Here is a 15,277-nt window from a genome sequence, read left to right on the forward strand (position 1 = left end):
CAACAGTAAACAAACGTTGCAAAACAAAAAGAAAAAGCAACTGTGGGCCAGTTTGCAAAGTTTCAAACTTTGTAGAAGACCAGAGGCTTTTGAGACAGGTTGCATCGTGACCAGACACCTTCGATTTCTACCAGGCAATTCCCTTTCAGATTGAAGGCCCTTGTAAAGAATATACTTTATCTTTAAAATACTTTTGCTTAATTGTCTTCCTTTGCTTTCCTTGTCTTCAAAACTGAAATTTAATTTTAATGTAAAATTGAACTAAAGTTTTTATTATGAGCAGGGGTTCCCTTGGAAAAGATAACTCCAGGATTCATTAACATAGCCCATGGGAAGCCAGCAGGGCCCACTGATACTGCTCTTTGAATGATTTCAGAATCCTAAAGAAACATATCCCCTCTTTGCTCCCATTTCCTCGGGAAGGTGTTGATTTGTCAGCCAAAGTCTTTTGGCTGCTCATGCCAGCCTTTCCTCATCCAGCAAAGCAGCTGCTGTAACAATGGCACTACCTAACTGAAAACTATCCCCTCTTTTCCCCCTGCACTACTCTGGGTAAATGTATTCCCTTCCTTACAATCAGTATAAACAACATCTTTGCTGCTTCTACAACTTCCACCTCACGCCTTCTGTCTGACCTGCCACCTGTTTTTGTACCATCATCTGTTTCTGCACCTCTCCTCTTCCATGACCTGCGCTCTTCCTTCTATTGCTCAGCTCTCATCTGCTACCTTCAATTTGTACAATTACAGCTTGTAGCAATTATATCCTTTTGCTATAATAGGTATATTAAGGACAATCTATCTAAAGAGTTTAACTTCAGGGTGCTGTTCTCCATTAGTAAATACTGTTAATGGAGGTCTGTCATTACTGAGACCTGCAGAAGGGCTCTTCTTGGAGACTGCTTCTGTCCAGCTCTTGGATCAGCTATCCAAAACCCTACCATCCCACACCCCGAGGGCACCTTAGTCTGGATAAAAATAGCACATAAGCACTGAAAGAAACACCATCTGCAGCTGTAGAGCTGTACAGCAAGTAGTCTGTCACACAGGAGGGACTCAGGAGCAGCTGGTGCTGAAGTCCCCTCATTAACCCATATCAGAGTCCCAGTCTCCAGCCTGGTCCCCTGGACTGAACATTTGCAGCACACATGGTGGACCTTGTCTAGAGGAGCTGTGAGTGGCTCAGACTCCACTCCCTTCCAGATGTTGGATAACGTAGAGTTTTCTCTGAAACCAGCTGAACTTGTATGCAACAAAACTGCCATGAGAGCCAAACCAAAGGGACGGGCAGGGGACCTGCTGTGAGTCTGCAGGACTGCTCTGGAACAAGGCAGGAATGGTGCTGCAGCCAGGAGGGGTGGGAAGCTGCAGTGCAGATCTCCCCAGAGCTGCATGCAGGGGCTGCACAGAAACTCCAGCCCTTGACTAGTCCCACCACAAGACACAGAGCAGAAAATGCTGCAATGCTGGCCATGGCACAATCTTTATGCCTGCTTCACAGAGGAGGTGGACTACTCAGTTGTACATGTATTCATTCCTGAGCATCTTTGGAAGGGAGAATGTTAAGCAATTTGAGTTTAGGTGACTAAGCCAACTATTTATGTAAAAAATGCCAGATATAGCAAAAGCATTTTGGACACTATCTAAACTGCTGTGAAAAAGAATGCTTCCAGTTGTAGGTAAAACGATAGCATTCATTTGAATAATCAAGTAGTTATTCAAAGTGATTGCCTATATTGGTGTGTATGGAACAACTTTTCAAAATCAATTTTCCATGAAAACGCCATTTTAAAATAAATTACTTAAATTAAAAAAAAAAACAGAACCCTAAGTATATAAAGTAGGAAGAATGGAGAGCTTAATAATTTTTAAAGCAAATACCACATCTGACTGAACTTAGCATCCAGCTGACTTTTTTTACTTATGCCAAGCATTTGGTGATTTAAAATTTCTTGCAATGGAAGAAATTTGGTAAAGACACACTTGGGCACTGGGTTTTAAAAACTCTTAAAGTGGATTTTAAAAAGACCTGAAGTCAAGAGCCACTGCAAACCAGAAAAAATAAATAGACCTTCAAGAAATTAACTGACTTGAATCTAATAAAATGCCTTTCTATTCTTCTCTCCAGACTTCACTGAAATCCATATACAACTTTACTTTTAAAGAGAAAGTGCAACTGTTTCTCCCTTCTGCGTTATTTCACTACTTTAAAAACAAAAGGCTTAGATCAATTATAAAACATAACAACAGGAAATACACATAAAAAGTAAATTAAAAAAAAAACCTTATAGACCATCTTAAGTTTTCTTAATATTTGCGAAGTGGTCTTGATTTTATCAGGAGACCTTTGGATGGAAGGCCAACATACAGGTGAGAGTCCTCAAAATAGCTCAGTATCACTGGTCACTGCCAGCTTCTATGCCAAAGAACAGTTTTACCTGAAACAGTACATATGTCCCCCTAACATGCCTCTAGAAATTTATCTTTAAAATTAATTGGAATTATATTTTCATATAAAATGAGAGAGGTACCAAGCTGGACTAGCAAGTACACACTACACGAAGAAAGTTCTCTCATTCCTGTTTCTCTACAGGAAAAACTTTGCATTGCAAGAATGATGCTGCATGTGCCATTTAATCCTGCCCTTTGGGCACAGCTACCTCCCCTATGAATATGCTTTTATCATTTGGCTGTGTAAGACTTGCCCCTTTCATGAAACTCATGTGAAAAATAAGCACATAGAAAATTAGGAGGCAAGCAGATGTAACACTGAGATAGAGCTACATGACTCTGAAAGCTTTTCTTCATAAGTAAGGGACTCCCTTTTGTGAATGCAATAAAAACTACCAGTGACAGACGTGATCAATAAGTGCTGCTCAATGATCTCCAGTTAGGAGAGAGAGACCTCTCCCTCTCTCTCAATACTATAGATCAGCATTTAGATATTTAGTACTGCAACTAAGTATTCTGACAAGTTGAAAGTATCTAAATATATATGTATTAAAACATATGTTTTCTACATTACACACTTCACACATTTGTCCACATAGGCAAAATTTTCATGGGCTTACAGACTACTCATCCTAACCAAACAGCCAATAGCATTGCTCTTACTGTCATGGGTGTCTGCACCACTCTCAAACACTTCAACCTCTTTCATGATCTTTTTCAAAAATATGTAACTGTCACTAACTATCAATCTTACATTGATGTAGGTTACATATTGTAATAAAATAGCTTTTCTTAGTACAAATGTTCTAACATTACAAAATGTTAAAATACAACGTAGTATTACATTACCATATAAATATAAGTAGTACCATTCAAATATGATTCTTAGGGGTTAAAAAGACATATTTCTATGAACAGTCTCAAAAAAAGATACACCACAGTAATTAAATGTGAATATTTTTAAGAAATTGAATGATGTGTACAAGAATCCTAATTTCAAGCTTCCACTGGTTTAAGCAGATCATAAATGTGTAAAAATAAAGAGGAAAGAGGTTCTACATTATTATTTTAATGTTCAGAACTGACAGTGATTGAGATCAATGGTATTATGTGGCAGCATGAATCAAGCCAAAGCACATTTCTGCCTGCAAAATTGTATGATAGATACCTGTATCTACAATATTGTTCTTTTATCTTTGCCTGTTACAGTAATTGAAACAATGCCTGTATTTGTTAGTTGCTCCTTTTGAAAATGCTTTTAGAAGGAATGGTTTATTAATCAAGATAGGAAGACATAATATTTCCATTTTTCAAATCAATGACTAAGACTTATCCCTGCTTCTTAAAAACACAGAGCAAAATGTTAAGATCTCCATGGCACAGGCTGTGCACCAGAAGGAGAAGCTTACCCCAAACTTTACTTGTATTACCATATACAAAATTGTCTCAGGTGCTCCCTGACTGGTGTCCAGGCAGATTTCAGTTTCAACCTATGCAAGCAGTTCACAGCATTGTCCTTCATATCTTTTCTTTTGTCCAGATAAGAAAATTTGAAGCGTTGCTAAAGGCATTTTAAAAGATAAACAAAACCTCTTCCTTCAGCTGTGTACACATGCGCTGGCTGACATGCTCAGTACATAGAGATCAGTAAAAATACAGGTCGAGTTTCCTTTTAATCTATTTTTGATAAACTTTTCTTTCTCTTCTTAGAAGATACCAGACTTGTGACAAATCTAGAGCTGTAATTGCACTGAAGCAAACCATGCACCAGAGCTTACTAGTCTCAAGCAAAAATGGCTTGAGGCCATGTAGTTAGCCCTTACACATTGGACAGACTTTGCAGAAGATGTGAAAGCATTAAACAGGAAGGATTATATTATTAAGAAATCAGTTAAAGCTGTTATTTTCTGCTGAAACAGGGAACAAGTATCCCTTAAGGTTGATGCCCATTTGTTATTGCAAGAGAACACGAAATCAATGGCAGAGACATTCTGGGATGTACAAGGAGAACCAACTCCACTGAAGCCCTCCCCTACACAAACCATGGAGGCAGAACTGCTTCAGATGCTCATTTCTGCAAGCACAGTTACCTGGAACATCTTCAGCCATTCCTGGAGGCCGGAGGGCGGCTGCACGGATGTGATGCGGCGCCGCTGCTGCCCCTGGCCATTGGCTGCACGCAGGTCCCCAAACGTTGTCGGCGTGGCGGAACATGGCACCAGCCCCGTGGTACTGCCACACAAACAAAAAGTGACAGCCATAGGTAAAACATCAAGGAAAATTCACAAGAGGGCAAAAAAAATCTGGTATATAATTTGCAACTACTACTTAAACTCTTTAGCTTCAAGCAAAAGCATTAGCGTGAAGAACTGTTCTGCTGGTCACTCAAGAGGTCAGTCCCTCAACTGGATAAATCTGCCTGCTTCTACCCCTGCAGTGCTAGCCCTCCAACTAGAGGAGAAATAAGGATCACATTTCAAGGCTGAAAAATTATCACTCTGTTAACTGCCCAGCAAGTTGTGTGTAAAGATACAGGTTTACACATTCCTTTCCTTGCCAAAGTATTTCCTTTCCTTCTGGGCTACACTGCTGCCTTCTGACGGGGGATGTAGGAAGCCAGATCTCAGACTTCCACCTGTATGTGAAATGTGCTAGTGCTGCTTCATCTCCAAACAGAAAGGGGGAAAAAATCTATTTTTAGGTTTTAATATATTTTGTTGACAAAGAGCTAGTAATATCAAGCATTTCTAGTGGCTTAGTGGTCTGGAATTGGGCTTTGAAATACTCTATATGGTCTTTTAGTTTGTGTGTTGATGGAATGACACAGGAACTAAAGGGAGGGGGTGTGAAGTGAAAACGGAAAAGGAGCCAAAGGTGCTCTCTGAATCACAGTTTGATTTTTTTCACTCTGACACGTTAAAAACCAGCTCATTCGTACAGAATGGAGCTTTTAGAAGAGCTGGGATTAAGCTCCTATTGTGGGTGTCTAAAGAAATACAGCTGACTGTGTTTTCTGGTTTGGGGTTTTTTTGTTTGGTTGTTTTTTTCATTTTCAGGATTGGTTTTCTTTTGGTTTTGTTTTGTTTTTTATATATAATGTAAAGTACTTCATTTATAGAATATCAAAGCTGTATTCCCTAGCAGGAAATATGGAACCCCAGTAGTATTTGCACAAACATGAACACTTGAAATATAGTGTGAGACTCCAAAAAACCCTCTGCTATTTTGTAGGATAAACCCAACTTTTTAGCAGGCATGAGCTTAGAGGGTTTACTGATTTTTCAGTGACTACAGCAATAGCTTTAAATGATGCAAGGCAAGTTCATTTTAATATTTACCTCATTATGCTCTACAAATATTTCACTCTACTCTTCCTTACTCTGAAGGACAATCATAGCATGTCCTAACATTTACCCAAACTGGTCAAGAAAAGTAAAGATTCGTTTGAGCAGGCCTATTTTTAACTGTTCATTTTGCTGAGTAATAACAGAAACAGAAGCTGGTATGAAAATACTGTTTCAGAGATGAAGGATCCTCCCAATGGCATTTGTTTACCGACTTTACCTGTTATATGCAAACAAAGTTCAATTTTAAAGTCCCTGATCCTTGGGAAAATGGAAACAAGCAGGCACAAGAACTGCATCATTTGCCTACATATTATTTAGATAAAACCAAATCAAACAGTTTAAGAGAGGAGGATCAAATGTTACTTAAGGATTCTTTTATGCCAATAGCTACTCAAAATCCAAGTAGTGTCAGTTAAAAGTATTTTTAAAATAAAAATGTGATTTTACAGCTTAGTCATTCTAATCACTGCATAGAGATCAGCATAAGGCCTATCATTCAAGGTCCAAAAAAGGCACTTGAAATTAATTTTTATTGGTTCTGAGCAGTATTGTAGCCTTGAACTTGCCCCAGTAGAACTGCTACACTTTACTTTCTTCTGCTGTAAACTGGTTGGTTCTCAGTCAAAAACAGTTATTCAAAACATGATTTAAAAGTTTCTTTCCTTGGACCTCAGATGAAACCAGAAGACACTTGTTCATGCTTCATTTTTCCTCCACGTTTTCATCCCCCTGAAACAACGAGTCAGGTCTCTGTTGGAAGCTGGACAAGTCCAGCATTTCCTATGAACCTGACAGACACACTTGACAAAAATTCACTTTTCTTTAATGCTGAACTGTTTACTCTTCTGGGAGTGCAAAGAACTCCCAGTGTGTCAACTTAAGAAATGGTGGCCAACAAGAGAGTCCTTCCATTAGACTGACTCAGAAATCAGAAGACACCACCTGCAGGCCTGGGAGGATGTGGAAGCTGCAACAAGTGCCTCTCAGCAACAGCACATCACCTCCTTTACTCTGCTGCAGCATTCACACATGTAAAAAACAACCCTAGGACCTGCTGCTTAAGTTTTCACTCATCACCTGATAAACCTCTTAAAGGAAGAGAAATAAAATATAAACTATTTGCAAGAGCTATCAGTGACTGAACACTACTGTAGTGCATTCAAAAGAAGTGCCATTTCCAGAGAGCCCTGGGAGGCTCATGGGAGGGATGATGCTTATAGTGGGGAAAAAAAACAAAATACTGTAAATTCAAACAGGATGGGAAGCAGTGACATCCAAGCACAATTGTTATGGCAACTACATAGTAAGAATGCAGTTGTAAGGCGTGCATGCACAGCCCTGCTCTGCTGCTCATGGTTAGGAGTGCTTTACCCCACGAAGCACCTGGTGGGAACAGCAGCAGGGATTTGTGCTTCCTGGCTCCACACAGCAGCAGCAAGGAAGCAGAGCAGAACTCCTAATACTTTCACATTGTGGATAGCAAATACATGTGTGTTCCTGTTAAGATCAGATGGTCTGCTCTGCCTACATGAATTTCCATTCTCTCACTCCTGTTACCATAGCAAAGTTATACATTTGATCACAATTTTAATAGTCTTAGGGTTTATTGTTATGTCCCTTTTTAAAATCTGTTTGACTTTATTCCCAAGAATGCTCTAGCCCTCAAAAAGTCTCTTAAGTAAATGGGCATGCTATATTTAGAATGAAACACAAACCTCAACTGAAGAAATGCAAGTCTGGCTACTTCATTAACTCATCTTCAGTTCACGTAATTTAAATTAGCAAAGCAATATACAAATGCTGATACCACCTCTTGTTTGCTTTACAGTGTTTTAACATTAAGAGGAGCTTAATTAATCAGGCTCAGCAATAGGAAAGACAGGATATACGCAGGAATCAGAATCCAGTGATCTGTCATTGCATTTAATTACCTTGTGTATTCTGAGACTTTGCAGGGTTTCTTTCCCAGAGAGAAAGAACGGACCTCGGAGCCATGGTCCAACTTTCTCTTCATCTGCAAGGTGAGGGAAAAAGAGTAACAACACGGATTTAGTTACACAATCAACCTTAGTTATGTGTACTTCTGTAAAATTAACACATTTTTACCTTCTACGTTTATATCAAATTTCAAAAAGTTGACACTCATAAAATCACTTAAAGCAGTATTTTATTTTCTGAATTCAACAATATTTGATATATGTTTTAGAGGGTGCATGTATATATTATTGCTCTTTTAGGGTCCAAAATCTATTGGAATTACATTCTTTTAATTCCCAAATTGAGCAAAAGTGCAGAACTGTGTTAATTTATTTTGTGTTGGTTTATTCACTAAACTGTTCTCTCTCTGTCCTCCCAGGAGAGGAGGGAAGGAACTAAACCAAAGCCATGGATTCTTTGTGTTCAGGTTCATTGCTTAGTCTCTCATTGAAATGGTTAAATTTTAGGTAGCCTATCTGCATTATAAACCATATTTATTTCAGGGTCTAAAAACAATATTAAAAATTACTGTATCTTTTGTCTATACTTTTATCTTAAAGATGTACATTGAAAACATTTCAAAAACTGCAGTAAAACTGAGTGACAGATTAACCAGTATTTTTCCAAGAAGGGGATGGATGAAAAACACTACACCCTAGTCTTGAATGTCACCCGCAATTAGATATGATCAAAACCAAATAACGAGCAGGGCAGCTGCTAAAAGGGGAAGCCAGACTGCAAAAATTACCAAAGAGATGGAAACCAATGAAAGCCATATTTATCTAGGCAGACAAACAGAGATTACTTTCTACATATTTGGGTAATCTTTAACCACAGACTTTTGGAGTAAATGAGACATATGTGTGCCAAATGCAGCTTCTGAGTTTTTGTTGGTTTTCCTTTTTTTTTTCTTTTTTGAGATGTGATACACCACAACAGTTTAGCCAGCTGAAAAATGTGTACTGCTGTTTACAACTCTGAGCTGCAAAATACATAAACTACTAGTATTACATTTTGACTTTAGTATAACCATTTGCTTCCTTTTTTCAAAATTTGATGTTTAAGATACAGTTTAAAAGTTGGCATCTTTCATACACAAATGATTTGATCTTTTTTAATGTTGTATTATAACATAGTTATTTAACCATTTATTGTATCAGTCTGGCTACCTAAAACAAAACACCCCAAACCCAACAGGATTCTCTAAAGCTTATGGTCCATATACTTTTGTTGTGATTTTGGTTATTTATACTTTTAAAATGCCCTTATGGCTTTACCTAAAACGGTCACCAAAGATCTCGTGTTCTGCTTCATTAGTGCTTACACAGGAAAGCTAAGGGTGGTTTTTATGGGAACAGCTACAACACCACCTGAAGAGCTTGCCTTGTAGCTGTGTTTTCTTGCCCATGCCTCACATGGGACACTCCACAGCATTTCACCAGAGCACCGAGCCAGAACCACCTGCATGCTGCCGAATCACCAGCCTCACCCTCGCTGCTTCCCCACACCCCAGGAGGAGCAGCCCCCTCTGCTCCCACCAAGAAAACCAGTTGCAAGGATCACTGAAAAATAATGGATCCCATCTTTTATTGCTGTGCTAGGTGGGTGAGCCATCAGAATTACGGGAAGCATAAATAAGATGTTTGAGAACAAATTTCAGTATTTGATGATAGACTTTTCAGAAAGGATTTTTCCTGTTCACGAAAAATTTTTATTTCTAGTTTGCCTTTCTAAGACATTATCATCATCATATTCCTCTTCTGCTTCTCACAAGAGGGAGATGCAGTTTTGCAAAAGCACATCTTAAAAATAAGAAGTATAAAGCCTACAGCAGAACACTCAGCTCTGGTGATTTATTCTTTTGCGTTAGTGAAGAAAACAACATGCATTACGTTGCCTAATAGTGATTTCACCTGTTTCTTTTGGCTGGGTTTTTTTCAGACATTTTAGGCAACTTTCACATGGGGTCCGCCACGCAGACTGACTTTCAGTATCTCAGAAGGTGCTAAGTAAATAGACGGCCAAAAATGCCGTCTTCATATCATATGAAGAAGATAAAACTTTCTTACAGCAGAGAGGTCTAGTGACAAGATTCAGACATCAGTAAGGTCTCCGTGTAACCAAAACACAGAAACCGTCGAGCAAACATCCCTCTAAACATTTAATTTGTCGCTAGGAAAACACAACTCCTTCAGACAACGTTTATTTATCAAACTAACCGAGACTGCAGCATATGAAAAAAAATTAATATATATAAAAAACGAAGAGAAGGGGCAGCAAACTGCATTCCGCATCGCCGCCCGCCACCAAGCGCTGGCAGCGCTCCCCGGCAGCGCGCTGACTGCAGCTACGGCCGGGCGGCAGCCCCCGCCGCCGGCACGTCTCCGCCCGCGGACCGCCGCCGCCGCGGCCCCCGCCCGCCCCTCCTTCCCTGCCCCCGCGCCCTCCGCGGCCGCGCACCCGCGGGGAGGGCACGCGAGGCGGGGGGCGGACACTCACTTTGTAGAAGATCATCTTGAGGGTGCCGTAGAAGCCCATGGTGTCGGCGCGCTTCCCCTTGCGCGGCGGCGGCGGCGCCCCGCGGGCCCGGCGGCCGGGCAGGCGCTGGCAGTACAGCCCCTTCTCCGGCAGGTAGGTCACCGCCTCCCGCGCCGACATGCTCGGGCACGGCGGGCGGCGGCGGCGCTGCTCGGCCCGGCTGGCCCGGCCCTGCCCTGCCTGCGCGGAGCGCGGCTCCCCCTGCCCGCCCTGCCCGCCGCCTGCCTCCGCCCGCCCCCCGCGCCCGCCCCGTCCCTCCCTCCCCGCCCGCCTCCGCAGCGGCGGCGCGGCACTGCGGGATGCGCGGCCGGGAGGCACCCGCGGGCCCCGCCGGCGGGAAACCGCCCCCAGCCCGCGCCGAGGGGAAGGAATTAAAAAAAATACCCCAGCGCTGCGTGGGTTTGGGGCTATCTCCCCCTTTCACCTTCGCCCCCCCCACCCGCCCCCTTCTCCCGCACCGCCTCCCAGGCAGGGGCTGCCCCCAGCCCTCGCTCTGTTCTCTCAGTACCACTCTCTCCACGGTTTTCCAAGCGGGTGCAAAACAAGCTCGTTTCCACTAATTATAATTATACCGTCGCCCTCGGCGGGCCTGGCTGGACTCGTCCATGACTGCATTCTGTGGACAGACGCAAATTAGTCCTCCAAAAGTACGGGTAATTTTAGAATAATTTGAAATGCACTACAGTTTTGCCAGGGAAAAAGATGCTGAAATACCCTCTATTGGCTAGACAATAGAATAAACGGTTTTTGAAGATTTAGGAGTTGAAAGAGCCGAATCCAGCAATTATGTAATACACATTAAACTAGTAATCCCGAGCAGAGCCGCGGCGGAGCTGTCAGCGGCAGGAGCGGGGTTTCCCCAGCAGGGAGGCAGGCAGAGCCTTCCCCGCGCACCTGGAGCAGCCTGGGCGCGCACACACGCTCCCCTGAACCGCACAAGGCAGCTCTTGGGCGGCACCAAGCCATCTTAGCTCGGGCTTCAAATCCTACGCAGGATTCTCACCTGGATTTCAGGGAAAGCACAAGGAAAGCCCTTGGTAATTACTTGCTAAAGAACGCTCCTTTTTTGGTCATTGTTCACATCAACAAATCTGTCCGGCTCACCCTTACGGCTCGATTCAAGGGCATTGAAGTTCCTGACACATAGGCTGGTCTCTCAGATACCTGGAACCGGCACAGCAGCTAGGCAGCTTGATTTTTTTAGTTTCTATGCAGACAACTCAAGAGACTTCAGCTTCAGAAATTTTTCTTTCTTTTTCTTTTTCTTTCCTTTTCCCTCCTGCAAAGTTTTCTGCCCAAGTTCAGAACAGAGCATACCCTGAACACGATCTGAAGCTGCAGCATTCCCCTGTAATTTTCCCCAGGTGCAGTGGAAACTGGAGATGCTCAGCAGCCCTCCAGACCGATTCACTCAAACAGAAGGAAGCATGTAGTCCGTTCCTACTGACCTGAGGGGAAACTATCTTCTTCTTTATCACCCAAAGCAGCACAAAAAAGGTTCTACCTTTACAGAACACACATCTAAAGGAATGGAAGCACTTTCTGTAAAACCCATTAGCTTCCTCATTACTACTTTAAAGAAATCTCATATGTATTATTACTTAGCAATAGCTAAGTGTGGCAGGTGTTAGCACAGCCAGGTAAGGTGAAATCGCTACCCCCACAGCACAGATTCTGCCACTCGGTGGTTTTATGTATCTCCCATCCAGCACTGAGTCTCCACAGTGTTTTTCATCTCCCAGTGAAAATGGTTCTGCCCATCAAATCTTGGCATTTATGCCATTATCCACTAAACTGCAGTGCTGTATATTTTATGAGAACAAAATGGTCTTGAGTTGACTTCATACCTCAGATATTAACAGAGCTGTACATATCCCGGGAGACTATTACTGCTTGCCTTTGCTAGCACATCACATGCAAAAGGGAAGGGAAAAAACCACAGGCTGCATATACACATTGAATAACTACAGGAAGCAAATTAATACTCAAACCATCAGAGTAAGAAAGAATTTGAACATTATCACTGTGAGGACTTAGAAGTACTTTATATATGTGCTTGCCTAATGTCCTGTGATACTTGCAGCCATCTCTGCCCCTTCTCCCATCAGTGAATGCACTCGATGCAGAGCGGGGGTGATGGCTACTCTTGTTCCAGCACAGAAACAGGAATGGGCAGGAAATCCCCAGAGATTAGCCTCTCCCCCAGCCCAAAGGCAAGTATAATCTGACAGCATGGCTAGATTTATCTTTTCAACAAAATGTGCTCCGGAATTAAGCAGTCAATGAGTTGAATAATAATTAGAAATTACTATTTTCCTCTCTTTTGGAGTACTACTATTGCAGATTACTTCTCTTTTGATCATGATTGGCAGATATTCTCTCATGGTAAAAAATCCCACTGACTTAACTACTAATCACTTTGCCACAGTCAGGACCCATGTAATAACCCCAGCAATCATTTGCTAATGGTAGAAAACTTGGTATGTCAGGTATTTATTCTGCACAAAAGGTTTGGGCTTTTCCCTAATTTTTGATACAGATATCACAGACAGATGTGACATTTGAACAATGACCATCTCTCATCTAGCAGTCTGCCATTCTCAGAGCAAAAAACAAAAATTGCACATGGTTATGGCTCTGGCTCTCACCTTCTTAGTATTTATCTCTGTAGTGGTCCCACTTTTGATTGTCCACAAATAAAGAAACATTCCCTCTATCTCAAACCAAGTTTGATAGTCTCTAGGTAATTGCAACATTACTCTAGTTGGATGTTTGCTCTTCCCCAAAATGCTTAACCACAGCCTAGGCTCTCCCTAGTTATTAGAGGAGAATATGCTCCACCAAAGGCTGAGGGCACCTACTGTTAGACTCCCACTCTAAATTCCTGTCTAGAAAGGATTTTCTCTCTCTTGACTTTGAGAACCACCCTGTCCTCAGAAAAAATTTGTGTAATGAATTCACTACACTCTCCCTTGTAGGAAATTAATTAAGGTTTTGCAAAAGTGATGTGGAACTGCCTGAGGTCACACAGCCTCACTCTATGCCTTCTGGGAAAATACAAAGGTGGGAGAATAAGACCCCAACCCTGCACGTGCTTTTGAGAGCCTGACAGCAAGTAGCAAAGATGACGCATTCACTTACCTCTCTACCAACATTTGAAAGAGTATTTACTACAGTAACTTAATGCTCCAGGAATACTTAATGGTATAAAGTAAACATTCATCACAAATTAAGGTACACAGAGGAAGACTACAGTTTAAAGCAATGTTTAGAGAAAAATCAAAAGTTACCATGTTTCTTTCCCTGTCTGGTATATATGTAATTTCAAAGGTTGCTCTTGCTTTGTTTAAGCTGACAATAATTTTTCAAATTCTTAAAACCACAAACAACATACAATTCATGACATTTAGAAAAATGTCTACACCAAAATTACATAGTTTTCAGTGGACACAAGTCCAATCTTATTTCCCGTCAGTACTGCCAACTCTTAATTAAAAAAAATTCACAGCATCCAATTCTTTTCCTGTTGGCAACACTTCTAGCACCTTTACCAGTTTGTCATGTGGCATGCTGTAATTAAGACTGTCTATTACTTCTAATGAAAGACTAGAATGAATTACAGAAATCACCCGCAGAGCTATATAATCCCCAGAAGAACGGAGATTACAGTGCAACAGACCAAAGAAACAACATTTTTGTTGTTTTTTTTTTTTTTTAAGTTGGAGAAACATTTTTGAGTGGAGAGACTACAGGATGGTCTGGCTGTGGTAATAGCCAGTCAGCATTTTGAAAAAACACTGGTGCTTAAACCAGGGAATGCAAAAACCATAATTGGCATTTCACATACACACATATGTGTGTCGGGAGCATAATGTGTGCAAGAGGAACTGTGGAGCAATATGGTTTGGTATCTCCATTAATATTGGTAAATGCATCATTCAAGACAGTGCCAGAAGGGATTCTGTGTACTCTGCACATTTAGCAGACGCTTAGCAGACTGACTCCTTTAGAAACATTTCAGAGGGATTTTTGTGTGTTGTCTAATAGGATTGCAGGGTTTTTTCTATCCAGGAAATCAAACATCCTAAGCAGGAGGGGCGAAATCCTTAGCTGTGCAAGATTTACCCTGGACACAGTGAAGATGACCCGAGAAGAATGGTCATGCTTAGTTGTTTTCCCCTTTCTCAAATTTGGACCCATTTAGGCTTTAAACACTCCCCTTCTGCTCGGTAATCTAGTTTGGGCAGCTGCAGCAGCCAGCACTTTGTCTTCTATATTCGACCTATTCATCCAACTACATACTTCATTTAATTTGCCAAATGCTCCCATTCAGGCAAGAATCTGGCCCCACAGAGAGGTACTTCTGCCATCTGCTTTAGACATTTAACTACAGCTTTTCTTAGGACACCTACATTTAAAAGCCCAAGTTCTCATTTACTCAATGAGAAAGGCACATGCTAGAGTGTAACATGTATAAGGTCTCAGAAAAGCAGAAAAACATTCCACATGACAGCAAGTGTTTAACATGTTTCAAAGTAATTCAGGGTGGGCCTTTCCACTACAAAAAGGCACTACTATTATTGTTAGATCTTTTTCTTTTTGAACTATAATGAAATTAAACATGTGACCCACTAGGATCATAGAAATCCCACGTTCTCATGGTTTCTCCCAGTTTAGTTTGGGCTAGCCAGCAGAACTACGGGCTGCAGATTTGAGATTTATTAGTGTGCATCCTAGTTGCTGAGCTGGAAGTATTTTATGAGTAAATTCCAGATCAGTGGGCAGGGTGAGACAAAGGTTTAGCCCACTCACCAGTTTATTTGGCTAAGGAAGTTCAAAGGCACAGTGCAGGATGCACCTATCACGCAGGTGTAACTGTGTACAATATACCATTAGTATTGATACTGCAGAACAAACCTGGAGAAATGAATTTAGGTGCACCAGTTTGTGACCAACAGCTGCTAC

At 41.5% G+C, this 15,277-nt stretch overlaps 1 protein-coding gene across 2 annotated transcripts in view; it reads right to left on the reverse strand.

Moving 5' to 3' along the window:
* The window catches only part of FBXW7 (F-box and WD repeat domain containing 7), a 178,664-nt gene that overhangs the window by 22,743 nt on the left and 140,644 nt on the right, over window positions 1–15,277 (reverse strand). Inside the window, exons 1-3 of one of the 2 annotated variants that reach the window (XM_059470672.1) lie at window positions 10,274–10,432; window positions 7,729–7,811; window positions 4,541–4,682 (exon numbers count right to left, since the gene is read on the reverse strand). In XM_059470672.1, the coding sequence (XP_059326655.1) occupies window positions 4,541–4,682; window positions 7,729–7,811; window positions 10,274–10,432 (384 nt within the window). Of the gene's footprint in view, window positions 1–4,540; window positions 4,683–7,728; window positions 7,812–10,273; window positions 10,433–15,277 lie in introns of those variants that run through there. The other variant, XM_059470670.1, reaches the window with a different exon arrangement.

This window comes from Ammospiza nelsoni, chromosome 4, assembly GCF_027579445.1.
Source record: "Ammospiza nelsoni isolate bAmmNel1 chromosome 4, bAmmNel1.pri, whole genome shotgun sequence".
Lineage (NCBI taxonomy): Eukaryota > Metazoa > Chordata > Aves > Passeriformes > Passerellidae > Ammospiza > Ammospiza nelsoni.